Source organism: Mustela nigripes, chromosome 3 (assembly GCF_022355385.1).
Source record: "Mustela nigripes isolate SB6536 chromosome 3, MUSNIG.SB6536, whole genome shotgun sequence".
NCBI lineage: Eukaryota > Metazoa > Chordata > Mammalia > Carnivora > Mustelidae > Mustela > Mustela nigripes.
The window spans coordinates 28,810,036-28,824,552 of record NC_081559.1 but is presented as its reverse complement, the minus strand read 5'-3'; the positions used below and the strand labels follow the sequence as shown (position 1 = coordinate 28,824,552).

At 53.0% G+C, this 14,517-nt stretch overlaps 1 protein-coding gene across 1 annotated transcript; it reads left to right on the top strand.

The window, feature by feature from the left end:
- Positions 1–224: 224 nt before the first annotated feature.
- DNPEP (aspartyl aminopeptidase) lies at positions 225–10,946 on the top strand. Its single transcript, XM_059393539.1, has 15 exons — positions 225–310; positions 942–1,035; positions 1,123–1,211; positions 1,327–1,440; positions 1,709–1,834; positions 2,023–2,153; positions 2,430–2,505; positions 2,623–2,730; positions 3,663–3,740; positions 4,650–4,733; positions 5,775–5,935; positions 6,325–6,364; positions 6,489–6,590; positions 10,325–10,492; positions 10,812–10,946. Exons 1-15 carry the CDS (start codon positions 305–307, stop codon positions 10,860–10,862), a joined length of 1,428 nt encoding a protein of 475 aa, XP_059249522.1. The 5' UTR covers positions 225–304; the 3' UTR covers positions 10,863–10,946.
- The last annotated feature ends 3,571 nt before the right edge of the window (positions 10,947–14,517 follow it).

The window sequence follows — 14,517 nt, the reverse complement described above, 5'->3', positions numbered from 1 at the left end:
GGCGCGGGGGAGTTTTTCCTCCTACTCCCTGACCCCGGGCAGGCTTGGGGGCGCGCGACTCGCGGCTGTCCTGGCACCTCCCGGGCAGCAGAGGGCTCCCGCCGCCAACGCGGACAGAGAGGGCGGGGCAGGCGGCGCGGCCTAGCGAGGGGCGGAGCAGACGGCGCGGCGGGGGCGGGTGGGCGGAGCTACCTGGCGAGGGGCGGAGCAGACGGTGCGGCGGGGGCGGGGCACGCGGCGGGTTTAGGGGGCGGGCCGAGCACGGGGGCAGGGCTAGTGGACGCGGGCCCACGCGTGGGGGGCCATGCAGGTAGGTGTCCATCGCCCGCCCAGCTCTAACTCCGACCCCAGACCCGGCTCGGAGCCCGCTCGGGCTTAAGCTCAACAGCGCGCCGAGGTGAGGGCTGTGCCTGACCCAAAGCGAAACCGAAAGTTCGGCCTCCGTAACCTGATCTTCCCGGGGGGTGGAAAAGGGTGGCCTGCTAAAGACTGGGGTCGTGGAGGCAGGGTATTCCCCGGCCAGTAGGACTTTGGCTCCTTAGTGCAAGCCGGCTCTTGAGTTAGGGGCCCGCTTGGAAGCTTAGAGCTCGGAACCGACCGGGGTTTCTGGGCTGGGCGGGCACGGGGGGGTGGGGTTTGGGGGGCGGGGCTAAAGCTCGGATTAGGAGGCGGGCCGTCTTGGAAGAGCTGGGCGGTGAGCGCTGCCTGGGGTTCTGATACTTCGGCTGGAGGGCCAGAGCTTTCGGCGGAAGAGGTTTGGCCCGGCATCTGCGTGTAGTCTGTGGGGAGAGGGACGGAAGCGGAGGTCCGAGCCCTGGAGCGATCACTTCGCAGGGATGGGGTTTGTGGGGGGAAGGTGGTTCCCGGGGCCTGGATAATATAAATCAAGGGTCCCAAACCTGGTAGGAGTCTGAGCAGCCCCTCTACCCCGCCTCCACTAGGTGGCCATGACCGGTAGGGCCCGCAAAGAGGCGGTGCAGGCCGCGGCCCGGGAACTCCTCAAGTTCGTGAACCGGAGCCCCTCTCCTTTCCACGGTAAGTGACCAAGACAGGAGAGGAGGGTGGTGGCCGGTGTGCCTCATAACCCGCTTCCATCGCTATGAAAGGGCTCTTTTTCTACAGCCGTGGCCGAGTGCCGCAGCCGCCTCCTCCAGGCTGGCTTCCATGAACTCAAAGAGACGGAGAGCTGGGATATCAGGCCGGAGAGCAGGGTAGGGGGGGGGGGGGGGGGGGGGGGGAGAAAAGCAGGTCCCTAGGCCGGGGCTCAAAGTCCTTTGAGCCAGCTGGCTAGATAATCAGTCAATCTTAACCCCCTCCACCCCCCAGTACTTTCTGACCAGGAACTCCTCAACGATCATTGCTTTTGCTGTTGGAGGCCAGTATGTTCCTGGCAATGGTTTCAGCCTCATTGGAGCCCACACGGACAGCCCTTGTCTCCGGGTGAGGAACTGAGGCTGCACTGGGGTAGGAGGGTCATCAGGGAAATATACAGCAAAAGGGAGTGGAGAGGTACGAACTGGGGGCTCTGTCCTCAGACCGGGGCTCTGTCCTCAGACCGGGGCAAACTGGTCGCCCCCTTCCTCCACACTTGGAGCCCTTCTCTCAGAGATACTCTTCCTTTGGTCCTTAGGCCTCCATCTGTCTGTCTCATGTCCAAATCCTGCCATTTGGCCTTCTCTGACTTCTCATTCCCTATCTTCACACTTAGGTGAAACGGCGGTCCCGCCGCAGCCAGGTGGGTTTCCAGCAGGTTGGCGTGGAGACCTATGGTGGTGGGATCTGGAGCACCTGGTTTGACCGGGACCTGACCTTGGCTGGACGTGTCATTGTCAAGGTGGGAACTGGGGTTGGACCTGGGAGGTTCTCACCTTCAGCAGCCCGAAGATTGACAGTGACCTTCCTTTGGGGTACCTGTGGGGAGCCCCGCAGGGAAGGGAGAGTGGGGCAGTGGGGGTGAAGTGGGGGTATTAACCTGCGGGGGTTGAAAGGCCCCTGGGTTTGACCTGGCCTGGCGGGCCACAGTGCCCTACCTCAGGCCGGCTGGAACAGCGGCTGGTGCACGTGGAGCGGCCCATCCTTCGCATCCCACACCTGGCCATCCACCTGCAGCGCAACGTCAACGAGAACTTCGGGCCCAACATGGAGATGCACTTGTGAGCCTGGGGCCAGGGCTGTGGTGACCGGGAGGGATGGCTGTGGCACCAAGTGATGGCAGGGTTCCTGTGGGACCTGGGACTGCACTACCTCATGGTGGCCACAGCCAGGTTCTACTCTTGGGACCCAGCTGACGATACCAGCAGGCCCTCTTAGCTGTACCATTTGGGAAGCTGGGATTCGAGGTACAGGGACAGTTCCCATGGGGAGATCTGAGCTCAGGGGTGTCGTGCCCTCCAGCTCGCCCCACGCTGCCCTCATGTGTCTCCCCACAGAGTCCCCATTCTTGCCACGGCAGTCCAGGAGGAGCTGGAGAAGGGGACTCCGGAGGCTGGGCCTGTCAGTGCTGCTGTAAGAGTGTCCCCTGCTCCTAGGAAGGGGGGCGGAGGGGGAAAGGACTGATTCCCTGGAGAAAGGGAGGATGGAGAGAGCAGACCTTCTTCCTCCCAGCATGCTTTTGCCCTGCAGGATGACCGGCACCACTCGGTCCTCATGTCCCTTCTCTGTGCCCATCTGGGACTGAGCCCCGAGGATATCTTGGAGATGGAGCTCTGCCTTGCTGACACCCAACCCGCGGTAACGCATGACTGCAGGGACTCACGGGTGGGGATCGCGGGGATCCTGGCCTGCCCCGGTATATCCCACTTCAGCCAGTCCCCTAGTTACTCTCATCCCTCTTTTTCCCCAGTAGACACCATGTTCCTCTGCCTCCAGGCCAGTGGTTCTCAAAAGGTCACTTTCGTCCTCCGACCTACCACCTTGGATCCGTGTGTGGGCCCTGGAGATCAGCCCCTCCACAGATTTTATTTTTCCCCACACCTTGTAGTTTCTGCTATCGGGGCTCGCTGTGTTCTTTGAAGATTTTATTTGTTTATTTGACAGACTGAGATCACAAGTAGGCAGAGAGGCAAGCAGAGAGAGAGGGGGAAGCAGGCTCCCCGCTGAGCAGAAAGCCCAATGTGGGTTTTGATCCCAGGACCCTGGGATCATGACCTGAGCCAAAAGCAGAGGCTTTAACCCACTGAGCCACCCAGGCGCCCCTCGCTGTGTACTTTGAACTGACCCTGGCCCTGCCCCTCTGAGGGCAGAAGGCCTGGATGCAGCCCCCCTTTTTCTAGAGCCTGCCTTCAAGTCCCTCCCAGTTGTGAAATCTTCGGACATTCGGTCCTGTTTGAATGTGCGCTGTTTCTGGGCTGGTCCCCTCTTCTGTTTATTTCCTTAGCTTTTCTTGTGTCCATTCAGCTCCCTTTTCCCGGTCCCATGGGAACTGGTGGGAAACATAGACGTCACCCTCCCATCTCTCAGCTCCTGCCCAGCTCCATTCCCCATTGTCCGCTCAGCCCTACCCAGCAGGGTCCCCGTCCCCTCAGCTGGGGGGCGAGGGGCAAGGCACAAGTTTGCACACAGAGCCAAGGAGGCTCACTCCAACCCAGGCCTCTGGGAGCAGGAAGAAGCACGTGAGTTGGGACGGAGGGTTGAAGGTTGGGCTGATTGTCCCATCTTTCTAGGTCCTTGGTGGTGCCTATGAGGAGTTCATCTTTGCCCCTCGGCTGGACAATCTGCACAGCTGCTTTTGTGCCCTGCAGGTGAGGAGGGCAGTGGGTGCACCCCAGACGGGGTATACGGCCAGGAGAACCAGTGGTCAGGGGACTGCCTCAAGGCCCAGCAGGTCCTAAGAAAGCCACTGGCCACCTCCTCCGTCTGCTGGTGTTAGGTGGACCATGGGGAGGGGCCACGGCTGAGGTTGGGGAAGGTTGAGAGGCTGGCTGGGGTGTCACGGTGTCTCCTAACCATGAAGCAGAGGCTTTCAGGGAGAGGTCTTAGGGCCTCCTAAGGCAGCATTGCCCCCTTCCCTCTGCTCACCCTGCCCTCTATGCCCACCCAGCCTTCTGTCTGTGCCTTGGGGTCTCTGTGGGGCCTGTCTCAATCCCTTCTGGTCACCTTAGAGTCCTTGCCTTCTTTCTACTCTAGGCAGTTCTATTTCTTCCTTTCCTCCTGCTCTCTCTCTTTTCATACCTCTCCCTCCTGCCCCCATCCTATTCTCAGAGACAGGCTTTGGGCTATACTGGAGACCAGGGCTGAGCCTGGGACCTGTGTCAGCTCCTGCAGCCAGCCAGCTGTGTCCCCCTGATGGAGTCCCTGTCGCCTCTGTGGACCTTGATCTTTTCACTGGAGCCGACCAGTTTATGTGCTCTGTGTGGAGGTTTTGACTTCTCAGGCTTCTCCATTCTACTTCTGCATTTTATTCAACCTTCTGCCTTTCACATAGGCAGGGATGGGAGCACACCTCAAGGGGGGATTTCTCCTAGCCCAGCTGAAAGGGTCTCCCGTGTGCCAAGCAGAGCCCTAAGAGACGAAGGCCAGTCCGAGTCCCAGCCCGCTTCAGTACGGCCGCAGTGACAGAAAGGCAGGCGGGGAGCATGAACCTGCCAGGTGCTGCTGGGCGGGGTTATGGAAGAAGGAGTGAGAAGGATGCTCTTGCTCCCCCCAAACAGGCTTTGATCGACTCCTGTTCAGCCCCTGCCTCTTTGGCCGCGGAGCCCCACGTGCGCATGATCGCGCTCTATGACAACGAAGAGGTACGTGGAGGGCTCTTTGGAGGGTCGCTTGTGTGAAGCTTCCCGCAGCTGGCTCGTGCCAGGCACCCGCTGTAAGCCAGGGCTGTTCTAGAAGCCACAAAGATGGGAAGGCCCTGCCTGTGCTCCCTTAGCCCTTGGCTGCCCTGGCTCAGCACGAGTCTGCTTCTGGAGGTGTGACTGTACCGCCCACATTGCTGCGTGTGCCACACAGTGAGCTCCTGGAGGACAGGGACTCTGCCCTCCATCCTGAAAGCCCAGGGCTTAGGGCATGGTGGGGCCTGGCTCTGTGCGCTCCCGTGAGATGCCCTCTCAGGTCCCAGATCCTGAGCAGACGAGTCCTTCTCTCCCCTGGGATTGCACAGGTCAGAGGGAGCAGTTCAGGACAAGTCTTTGCTGTCCGGAGCCCTCGGCTTCCATCTCGGGATCCAGGCTGGCTGGCTGTTCCATCCCCCGCCATTGCCATCTTGTCTATACTGAGAGAGGAGGATGAGAGAAAGGGCGGAGGGAGAGTCCGTGCCCAACCTTTTAAGGTGCAGGCCGAAGGTGGCATTCCTCGCTACCTGTGTTCCACAGAACTCCATCGTCCTGGCCATGTTTAGCTGCACGAGAAAGCTAGGAGTGTCCTCTCTCACTGGGTAGTCCCATGCTTAGCTCCAATCTGAGTGTTTTCTTGTGCAGGATAGTGTGGATAGTTAGTAATCTCTGTTACATGCATAAAAGATGATCGATTGGCCAGCGCGGTGGGGCACATCTGAGCCCCAGATGTGAAGGTCAGGAGAGGAGGAGGGGAGGCAGGTGCAGGAAGCCCCCAGAAAGTTCTCTTTCTGCCCCAGGCGTGACATAGGATTTGTCCAGCCCCCACCCACCATCAGGTTTTCAGGGGCACAGCACTGGGGAGGTTGCTCGCAACACCCCGCATTCCTCATCCCCGGAGTCAGCAGGGTCCCGGGCCAGTGGTGGTCCCAGGCGTGGGGCCCCTCTCCCTGGCTTCCAGCTCTGCTGCCGAGCCCAGACCCCAGAGCCAGTCTCTGTTGTTGGCAGGTGGGCTCCGAGAGCGCCCAGGGGGCCCAGTCGTTGCTGACAGAGCTGGTGCTGCGCCGGATCTCAGCCTCATTCCAGCACCTGACGGCCTTCGAGGAAGCCATCCCCAAGTCCTACATGATCAGTGCAGACATGGCCCATGCCGTGCACCCCAACTACCTGTGAGTCTGCCGGGCCAGGCGTGCAGTCTTCACAGCTGCCGACCCAGCGGAACCTGCCTGCAGGCTCCACCCCAGCCCCAGGCCCCAGCCTCTCTCCTTTCCCCTTCACCTTCCCCCTCATTCTGGTAGGAAGGTCAGTGGTGGCTTCCCTCAGACAGCGCCAAGACCCAGGTGGGTCAAAGTCATGTAACACCCAACCCGGGTGTGTTGAATAGACTACAGACTTCTTTGCGCCTCTGCTAGAGGCTGCCTGGGACACTGTGTTCGGCATGTGTCTCAGGTCCCACCGCACTGGGTGGGAAGGAATGTTGTCCAGGGATAGATGGAGGCGACTGTTGGGGGGCCCACCACCTGTGTGCCATCCCCATCCTTGACTCGGTTTCCTACAGGGACAAGCATGAGGAGAACCACCGGCCCTTATTCCATAAGGTGAGATGCTCCTGTTTCTCTGTAGGGACTTAAAGGCCTGCCTGGTTCTGGGCACCGTCTCCTTCCCTGTGGGCCTGCCCGCCGTGTGTGCCTCACCCAGGCTTCCTGGTTTCCCCCTCCCCAGGGCCCTGTGATCAAGGTGAACAGCAAGCAGCGCTACGCCTCAAATGCAGTTTCAGAGGCCCTGATCCGAGAGGTGGCCAATAAGGTCGGGGTGCCCCTGCAGGTGAGGCCGGGCCCTGCCTGTGAGGACAGGATGGGGGGAATGCGGTAGTGGGGGGCATGAGCAGATGGGCCCCCATGGAAGGTGAAGTGCCTGGGAGCCCACCTTTGGTGGATGGAGTTCCAGTAGAGAAGAATGGGTTTTGGAGCTGGGCAGAGCTGGGATCCGTGCTGGGTGTGCTGTGGGGCTAGGCGCTCGTTTCGCAGAGTCCGTTTCCACACCTTGTAAAATGAGGCTGATGATGATGCCTCTTCTGGCTTTGTGTGAGATCTGAAGGTACAGTGTGCTCATGGCACGTGGGTTTAGTCCTTTCTTCCCATCCAGTTCCCCGTATCTGTCTCCCATACCCTGGGCTCCTCCATAAGTGAAGTTCAGGGCCGGGGAGACTGGAACTCCCACCTGCTCATTTTCATTCTTGCTGTGGCAATGGCGCGGGTCGTCAGAGATAGGTGGAGGTAGAGCTATGAGAGACTGGGGTGCAGGGGGTCTGGTGACACATAGCAAGCAGAACCTGGTGGGTCGGGACTAGGGCCCCAGCCTCCTGTCTCCCAGCTCAGGGCGCTCTCTGCCACACACCTCCCCCTCCCTGCCCCATGTAGACCTGACCTTTCCCTTCTCTGGGAAGCCTCTCTGAGGAAGTGACACTTGGAGCTGAGACTTGACTACCCAGGAAGAGGCAGCTGTGGGCAAGTCTGCAGGGACAGCATCCCCGCAGAGGGAATGAGTGCAAAGGCCCCCAGGGGCACAGGAGCGCTCCCTCGGCCTCAGGGGACAGAGCAGCCTCGGGACAGAGTGAGAAGAGTAGAGGCGGGGCAAGGGGAGGGGGGCTGGGGAGAGAAGCCTGCTCAGCCTGTCAGCCTGGTGGGCAGGGCCTTCTAAGCCATGGAGGAGGGTCTGTGCGTTCTAAGGCAGTGAGGAGACATTGGGGGAATTTCTTTAATCAAACTCAAAGCAGAAGCAGGACATGTATACTTTAAAAATTCAGGAAACAAATGCAAATAAGAAAACATAAACCCACAGAAATTAGCATATATGCTTCCAGTTTTTTTTAATACATATATATTTAATACCCATTTTATAAAAAGTTTAATTGTTTTGAATATGTTGTTTGCTTCTTCTTCACTCTGTATTCTCTACCTTTTCATCTAGCACACTTTTGGTTCAGTAAATTTGTATCTAATCCTAATGCACAGATCATTTGGGGTTTTTTTTTGTTTTTTTGTTTTGTGTTTTTTTGAGTAAGGTCTGCGCCCAACATGGGGCTTGATCTCACAACCCCGAGATCAAGAGTTGCATGTTCTACCAACTGAGCCAGCCAGGCACCCCCAGATCAATTTCAGCTTTCCCTAGTTATCTCCAAAATATTCTTGGGGCACCTGGGTGGCTCAGTCGTTAAGCATCTGCCTTTGGCTCAGGTCATGATCCCAGGGTCCTGAAATCGAGCCCCTCATGGGGCTCAGTGCTCAGCCTGTTTCTCCCTCTACCATTTTCCCCTGCTTGTGTGCGCTCTCTCTCTGAAAAATAAATAAAATATTTTAAAAATAATAAAAAAAGAAAATAACGTCAACTTGGGGTGCCTGGGTCATGCAGTCTGTTAAGCATTGACCTTTTGGTTTTGGCTCAGCCTCTGATCTCAGGGTCATGAGATCGAGCCCCGTGTTGGGCTCTGCATTCATCGGGGAGTGTGCTTGGCCTGTCTCCCTCTCCCTCTGTCCATCCTGCTCGTGCACTCACTCACTTTCTGTCTCAAATAAACAGATAAATCTTAAAAAAAATAAAAGAACATTGACTTGTTGAAGAAATGTAGGCTCATCATCCCACATAATGTCTCACTTTCTAGCTTTGTCTGGTTGTTTCCTGGTAGTGTTATTTAGCTGGTGCCTCTAAGCCCTGTGTTTCCTCTAAATTGGAATTCATACCCAAAGGCTTGGTAGCTTCAGGTTAGATATCTTTGGGCAGCCATCATGACCCGTGTGTCCTTCATGCTGGATTATACACGTATTACCTGGGTGATCCACCCTTAGTGACAGTAAGATCGAGCACGTGACTGGGGTGTCCTCCAATCCCACCATCATAGGAGGGCTTTTTCCCTTTGGCTGGGCGGTAACCTGTACCAATGTTGAGTCCCCTATCCACCAGACACCTGATGGTTTTGACACCCATTGATAATCCTTGCCGAAATCAATAATTTCGTTCCCCCAGTTCATCCCTTCTACGAGTCTTCCCTTTTGCAGATATTAGCGGCTATTCTTCTGGGAGGCAGAACTTTGTGCCCATCCACTAGGGCTGTTTGGTTATCATGACATATGGTTTCTGTCTCCCAACTATTGGAAAGACCCAATAGTTGCTCGTTCTTTCCCTTAAATAACCAGTTTTCAAGGTGTGGTATGTTAATAGCCACTCCAAATGGGGACACATAGGGGTTTCTTTCTTTTCCTTTTCTGATATTAAATCAGATTTTTATTGGTTCAGGGTGGATCCAATGGCATGTACTAATTTTTTTTAAAGTTAACTGATTTTTTAAAAAAAGATTTTATTTATTTATTTGATAGAGATCACAAGTAGGCAGAGAGGCAGGCAGAGAGAGAGGGGGAAGCAGGCTCCCCACTGAGCAGAAGGCCTGATGTAAGGCTCAATCCCAGGACCCTGAGATCATGACCTGAGCCAAAGACAGAGCCTTAACCCACTGAGCTACCCAGGCACCCCTAGTCATTTTTTTTCAAAGATTTTATTTATTTGAGGGAGAGTACGCATGTGCAGAGGGAGGGGCGGAGGGGGAGAGACAGAATCTCAAGGAGACTCCCCACTGAGCATGGAGCCCAGCACATGGCCCTGAGATCCCATGACCTTGAGATAATGACCCAAACTGAAACCAGGAGTCAGATGCTTAACTGACTGAGCCATCCAGGCACCCCTGTAGTCACTTTATTTCACCCTCAGATGATCATAACTTTGCCAGATGGGAGTCCTTTCAACACGTGTCCTTTGACAGGACTCTCGAAGTGTTCTTGCTTTCTATTCAGCAGGAAATTGCAGGCTCATCTTGTTCATTTTTCTCCCCAAGCGTGGCAGCTTTGGAAGGATGGGGATTTTAGAGACTGTGGTCTAGCACCATGGGACTGTTCATTGTTATCACGGGAGACAATGCTTTGGGGTCATTTTTGTTGACATAGCTGGAAAAAAATACGTATTTTTTGGAAACCATGAGTTAATACTATAATTCTTATTCAAAAAAATAATAGTTACTACTTAATTATCTAGTTTTATAATTCTTTGTTCCCTTACACTGAAAAATCTTAACACTAAACGTCATATTATGATTTTTTTACTTATTTCTGTACCAGAATATAAACAGAATGGTTTCAGCATGCCACAGCAATATTTCTGCAAACCCTGAAACTGCTGAATGATTGTTGTGTGTGTATGGGGGCAGGGAGAGAATGTATGTTAAGCAAGAGGCTGATAAAAACGGTACATTTATTATTATTATTATTATTTTAATTCCCCTCCCTGCTATGTGGAGAATGGATTCTTAATGGAAGGCAAGATGGTGGTAGCTGGAATTAGAGTGGCAGTAGTTCAGATGGAGAGAATGGGACCAATCCAGAATATTCTGTGTTTTGGGCCTGCCATTTAATGTAGGCTTCCTGTTCCCATCTGCTCTCTGAGGCAGCCCCCACCAGTGGGCACCTTTCAGCCCCTCTTTGTGGTGAAAGAGCCTCTCCTTCCCTCCCTAGGATCTCATGGTCCGGAATGACTCTCCCTGTGGAACCACCATCGGACCTATCTTGGCTTCTCGGCTGGGGCTGCGGGTTCTCGATTTAGGCAGCCCCCAGCTGGCCATGCACTCTATCCGAGAGACCGCCTGCACCTCGGGAGTACTCCAGACCCTCACTCTCTTCAAGGTGACTCCCGCCTCACTCGTCCTCGGGACACCCGGGCATGTCGCTGTCTCTCGGGAGCCAGTTTGGGTGACGGGAGCTGGCTGTCTGGGGGCTACCATGTAGGAAAGGAAGGGTCCCCCTTCTCCAGGCACAGGGGCCCTGATCAGCCTCCAGCGGATAATGAGAGGACGGGGGTGGGGGGATGGGAGGACTGGGGCAGTTGTCAGGTGCCGGTGAACACCGTGCCTCTCTGGCTGGGCCGTGTTGGCAGGAGGTGTGCCAGAGGGCACCCCCAGCTGACCACCACTGATTCCAGATCCCATGTTGCTTTCCATTTTAGGGCTTCTTTGAGCTGTTTCCTTCTCTGAGCCGTAACCTCTTAGTGGATTGAGGCCTCTTGGAAAGACTTCTCTTGTGCTTGAGAAGTGATCAGCTGAGCTGAAGCTGGAGTATTAAAGTGGATTTCTCACTCAGACTCCTTCTGTGGTGCTTATTTTGGAGACCAAGCGTGGGAGTTGAACCTGGCTTGACTTCTGGAACCAGAACAGAGGGGACGGGAGGGCGCAGGTAGAGGAGGCCCCAGCTCTGGGCACAGGATGGAGGCCTGATCTCAAATAATCCTTTCTTCAAGGCCATGTCTGAAGTCAGAGGCAGGTAGGTGCGTCCACAGCTGGAACGTCCTTCTCCCATCCCTGGTCCTCTCTTCTGGGAAGTGGCCTCAGTGCTCCGCCATTTCCAGAAGAGTCCAGGACTCCATCTCAATGCCGTGAGGTCTCCACACTCAGCGTGAGGCCCAGGCACTGTTCCCCTCCCTGCCCCTCTCAGTCTCATAAACTTTTATAAGCAGTCTCTGATTAGTCAGTGTTTTTTCCTCTGGTTAATAATTTCCCGTCGTTTCTGTCTGTTCTCCTTTCTCTTTTTTCCCCTCCTTCCTTCCTCTTTCTCTCCCTCTTCCTCCTCCTCCATGTCCTCCTCCTGCTCCTCCTCTTGGGTTTGTTCATCCTTTTTTGCTTTACAGTTTGCCTAACTAATGGCTTTCCCCCAGAGCACCCGCAGTCTTACATGTTAGTTTAAGTGTGCTGGTGATGGACACTGGCACAGGACACTGGGGTTACCAGCCTTTCCGCGGCAGGCTGCTTTGGAACCGAGCGCCCCCTAGTGTCGATGGGGTCCTAGGATTTCCACATCTCAGAGACCAGGCGGTGGCCCTTGATCACGAAGTCTAGTATTTTCTCAGTCTGCAGTAAACATGTGGTAGGAGTATTTTTATTTCCTTCCTTGTCCTTTGGTTGAACTCGGTGATTTTTGGAGGATGTCCAGAGAGATCTGGGCTCAGGCAGCCGCTGCCATCCCATGGGAACTGCCAGTGCTCTTTGTAATGGTAAAATGTGGACGGTGTTGATAGAAGACACTTAGTAACCCACAGTGTCCCTCACTTTGATCAATTCCGTAGACTTGGCCCAACTCCCACCTGCCAACAGTAGCACTTCTTTGCCCTGGGGGCGTGTTTGCTGCTAGACTAGTTTTCCTGTGAAGGCATTTGGAAATGCTAGGGAACTAATGCTCCCCACCCCAGAGACCAGCCAGGGACTGCCAAGGCTCCAAGAAGACTTCAGCTCCCTCACATCCTGGGAGATCATTCTGACATGGGAAGTTGACCCTGGCTTCCTGACCCCAGCAGAATTAAGCCTGATAACACACCCCTTTCCTGGCCCCCCTCCCTGTGTCTCACATCCCCACAGCCCCACGGGTGTTTCCCTCCACCTCCCAAACGAACTCCTTGCACTTGGATTTCTCAGGTCCGCTGCTGGGGGAGCTTAAACTAAGCTGGTGTTCCTTTGAGAGCTGGAATAAGACAGGGACGCCTGGTTTTCTATTTCCAGTCAACATTGTACTGTTGGTCTCTAGCTTGATGAAAAAGTGATACAGAGGATAAAAGGAACACTGAAAGGAGAGGAGCAAACGTCCTTTTGATATGACTTATTACATAGAAAACCCAAAGGCTGTATTACTTGAATTAATAAGAGTTTACCAAAGATAGCTGGCTGAAAAATCAATATACTAAAATTAATTCTATTTATTTAGACCAGCAATGGATAGTTAGAAAACGAAAAATTTAAAAGGACAACTTCTACGAAGCAAAAGTACCTACGAATAAGTACTAAAAGATTTCCATAGAAGAGGTCCAATAATTTGGAAGATAGGTGTTATTTGTGGATATGAAAATCAATATTGTGAAAATACTGGTTATCCTTCAAATTCATACATAGACTCAGTGCAATCCTAATAATGTAATGGGTTTGCTTCTCTCTACTTATAAATAATGGAAGTTGACATGTGGACTCTATAATATATATAGAAATAGCTACAACACTTTGAAGACAATCACCTTATCAATTATCAAAGCTTATTACAAAACTGATTAAGACTCTATCAATTGGTTCAGTAGAATTGACCAGTAGAACCAACAGAGACAAGTGAGTATCTGACACTTGATTTATGATGTAAGTGGCAATTCAGATGATCTTTTCAATAAACTGTGCTATGAAAATTGGTTATCCACATGGAAAAATTAAGTTGGAACCCTCCCTCCCACAATATGCAAAGTTGATTGCAAATGGATTTTAGATCTAAATAGAGATGGCAAGTAAATAAAGCTTTTAGAAAATATTAAAGGGGAGTACCAGGGAACCTGGGTCGCTCGGTGGGTTAAAGCCTCTGCCTTCAGTTCAGGTCATGATTCCAGGGTCCTAGGATTGAGCCCCGCTCAATCTGCTCAGCGGGGAATCTGCTTCCCCCCGCCCTCTCTGCCTGCCTTTCTGCCTACTTGTGGTCTCTGTCTGTCAAATAAATAAATAATCTTTAAAAGAAAAAAAAAAAAGGGAGAGTCTATGATCTTGGTTGGGGAAGATTTAAATAGGATACAAAGAACACCAGCATAGAGGAAAATATTGACATATTTGACCTCATCGAAATTAAGACATTAAGAGGATTAAGGACGCTTATTTGCAACACATGCAATTGACATAGAGCTCCTATTCAGAGTACATAAGACCTACAGACAGTAAGAAAAGTCAGATATCTAAAAGAATGGGCAAAATAAGTGGGCACTCCATAATAAAAAGCCATTAAATATATGAAAACATGCTCTTCTTCCACAGTCATCAGAGAAATGTTGGGTTGAATCATGAAATTGTTTATGTTTGACTATTTTGACCTACAAAATGGCAATTTCATGTGGTTTAATATAAATTAAAACCACGGGTCACCATTACACACCCTATCGTAATATACGCGGTTTTAAAATTTTAAAATCTGATAATACCGAGTGTTGGTAAGGATGTGGAGCAACAAGAAGTCTCAGACAATGTCAGTGCGAATGTAAAGTGACAACAGTTTGGGACGTCAGTTCAGCGTTAGACTTGTTGGCGCAGCTACTCCACTCCCCCAGACCACCTCCGTAGAACTGAGATAAGGAAACTGAAGGACTCCGTAAAAATCTACGTTTTGCTCCCTTTCCTGCTTCTCTTCCTGCTAAGACCATACACCCACTTACACATGCTGTGTAATGCAAACAGCATATGCCCTCCTTGGAGGGGACAAAGAGTTAATGCTTTTTTTTTTTTAAGATTTTTAAAATTTATTTTTAAGATTTTATTTATTTATTTGACAGAGAGAGAACACAAGTAGGCAGAGAGAGAGGAGGAAGCAGGCTCTCTGCCGAGCAGAGAGCCCTATGCGGAGCTCAATCCCAGGACTCTGGGATCATGACCAGAGCTGAAGGCAGAGGCTTCAATCCACTGAGCCACACAGGCGCCCCTAAATTTATTTTTGAGACAGAGAGATCACAAGTAGGCAGAGAGGCAGGCAAAGAGAGAGGGGAAAGCAGGCCCCCACTGAGCAGAGAGCCCGATGTGGGGCTCAATCCCAGGACCCTGAGATCATGACCTGAGCCGAAGGCAGAAGCTTAACCCACTTAGCCACCCAGGCACCCCAAGTTAATGCTTTCTTTAGACTAGCTAACATCTAAGCAAGGACCAGATGAG

What these genes read in the sequence shown, in the direction of transcription:
- DNPEP (XM_059393539.1), top strand. An exon ending in CGGACAGCCCTTGTCTCCGG is followed by an intron (nt 1,441 to 1,708) that starts GTGAGGAACTGA and finishes CTTCACACTTAG; the next exon opens with GTGAAACGGCGGTCCCGCCG. An exon ending in CTGGACGTGTCATTGTCAAG is followed by an intron (nt 1,835 to 2,022) that starts GTGGGAACTGGG and finishes GGCGGGCCACAG; the next exon opens with TGCCCTACCTCAGGCCGGCT.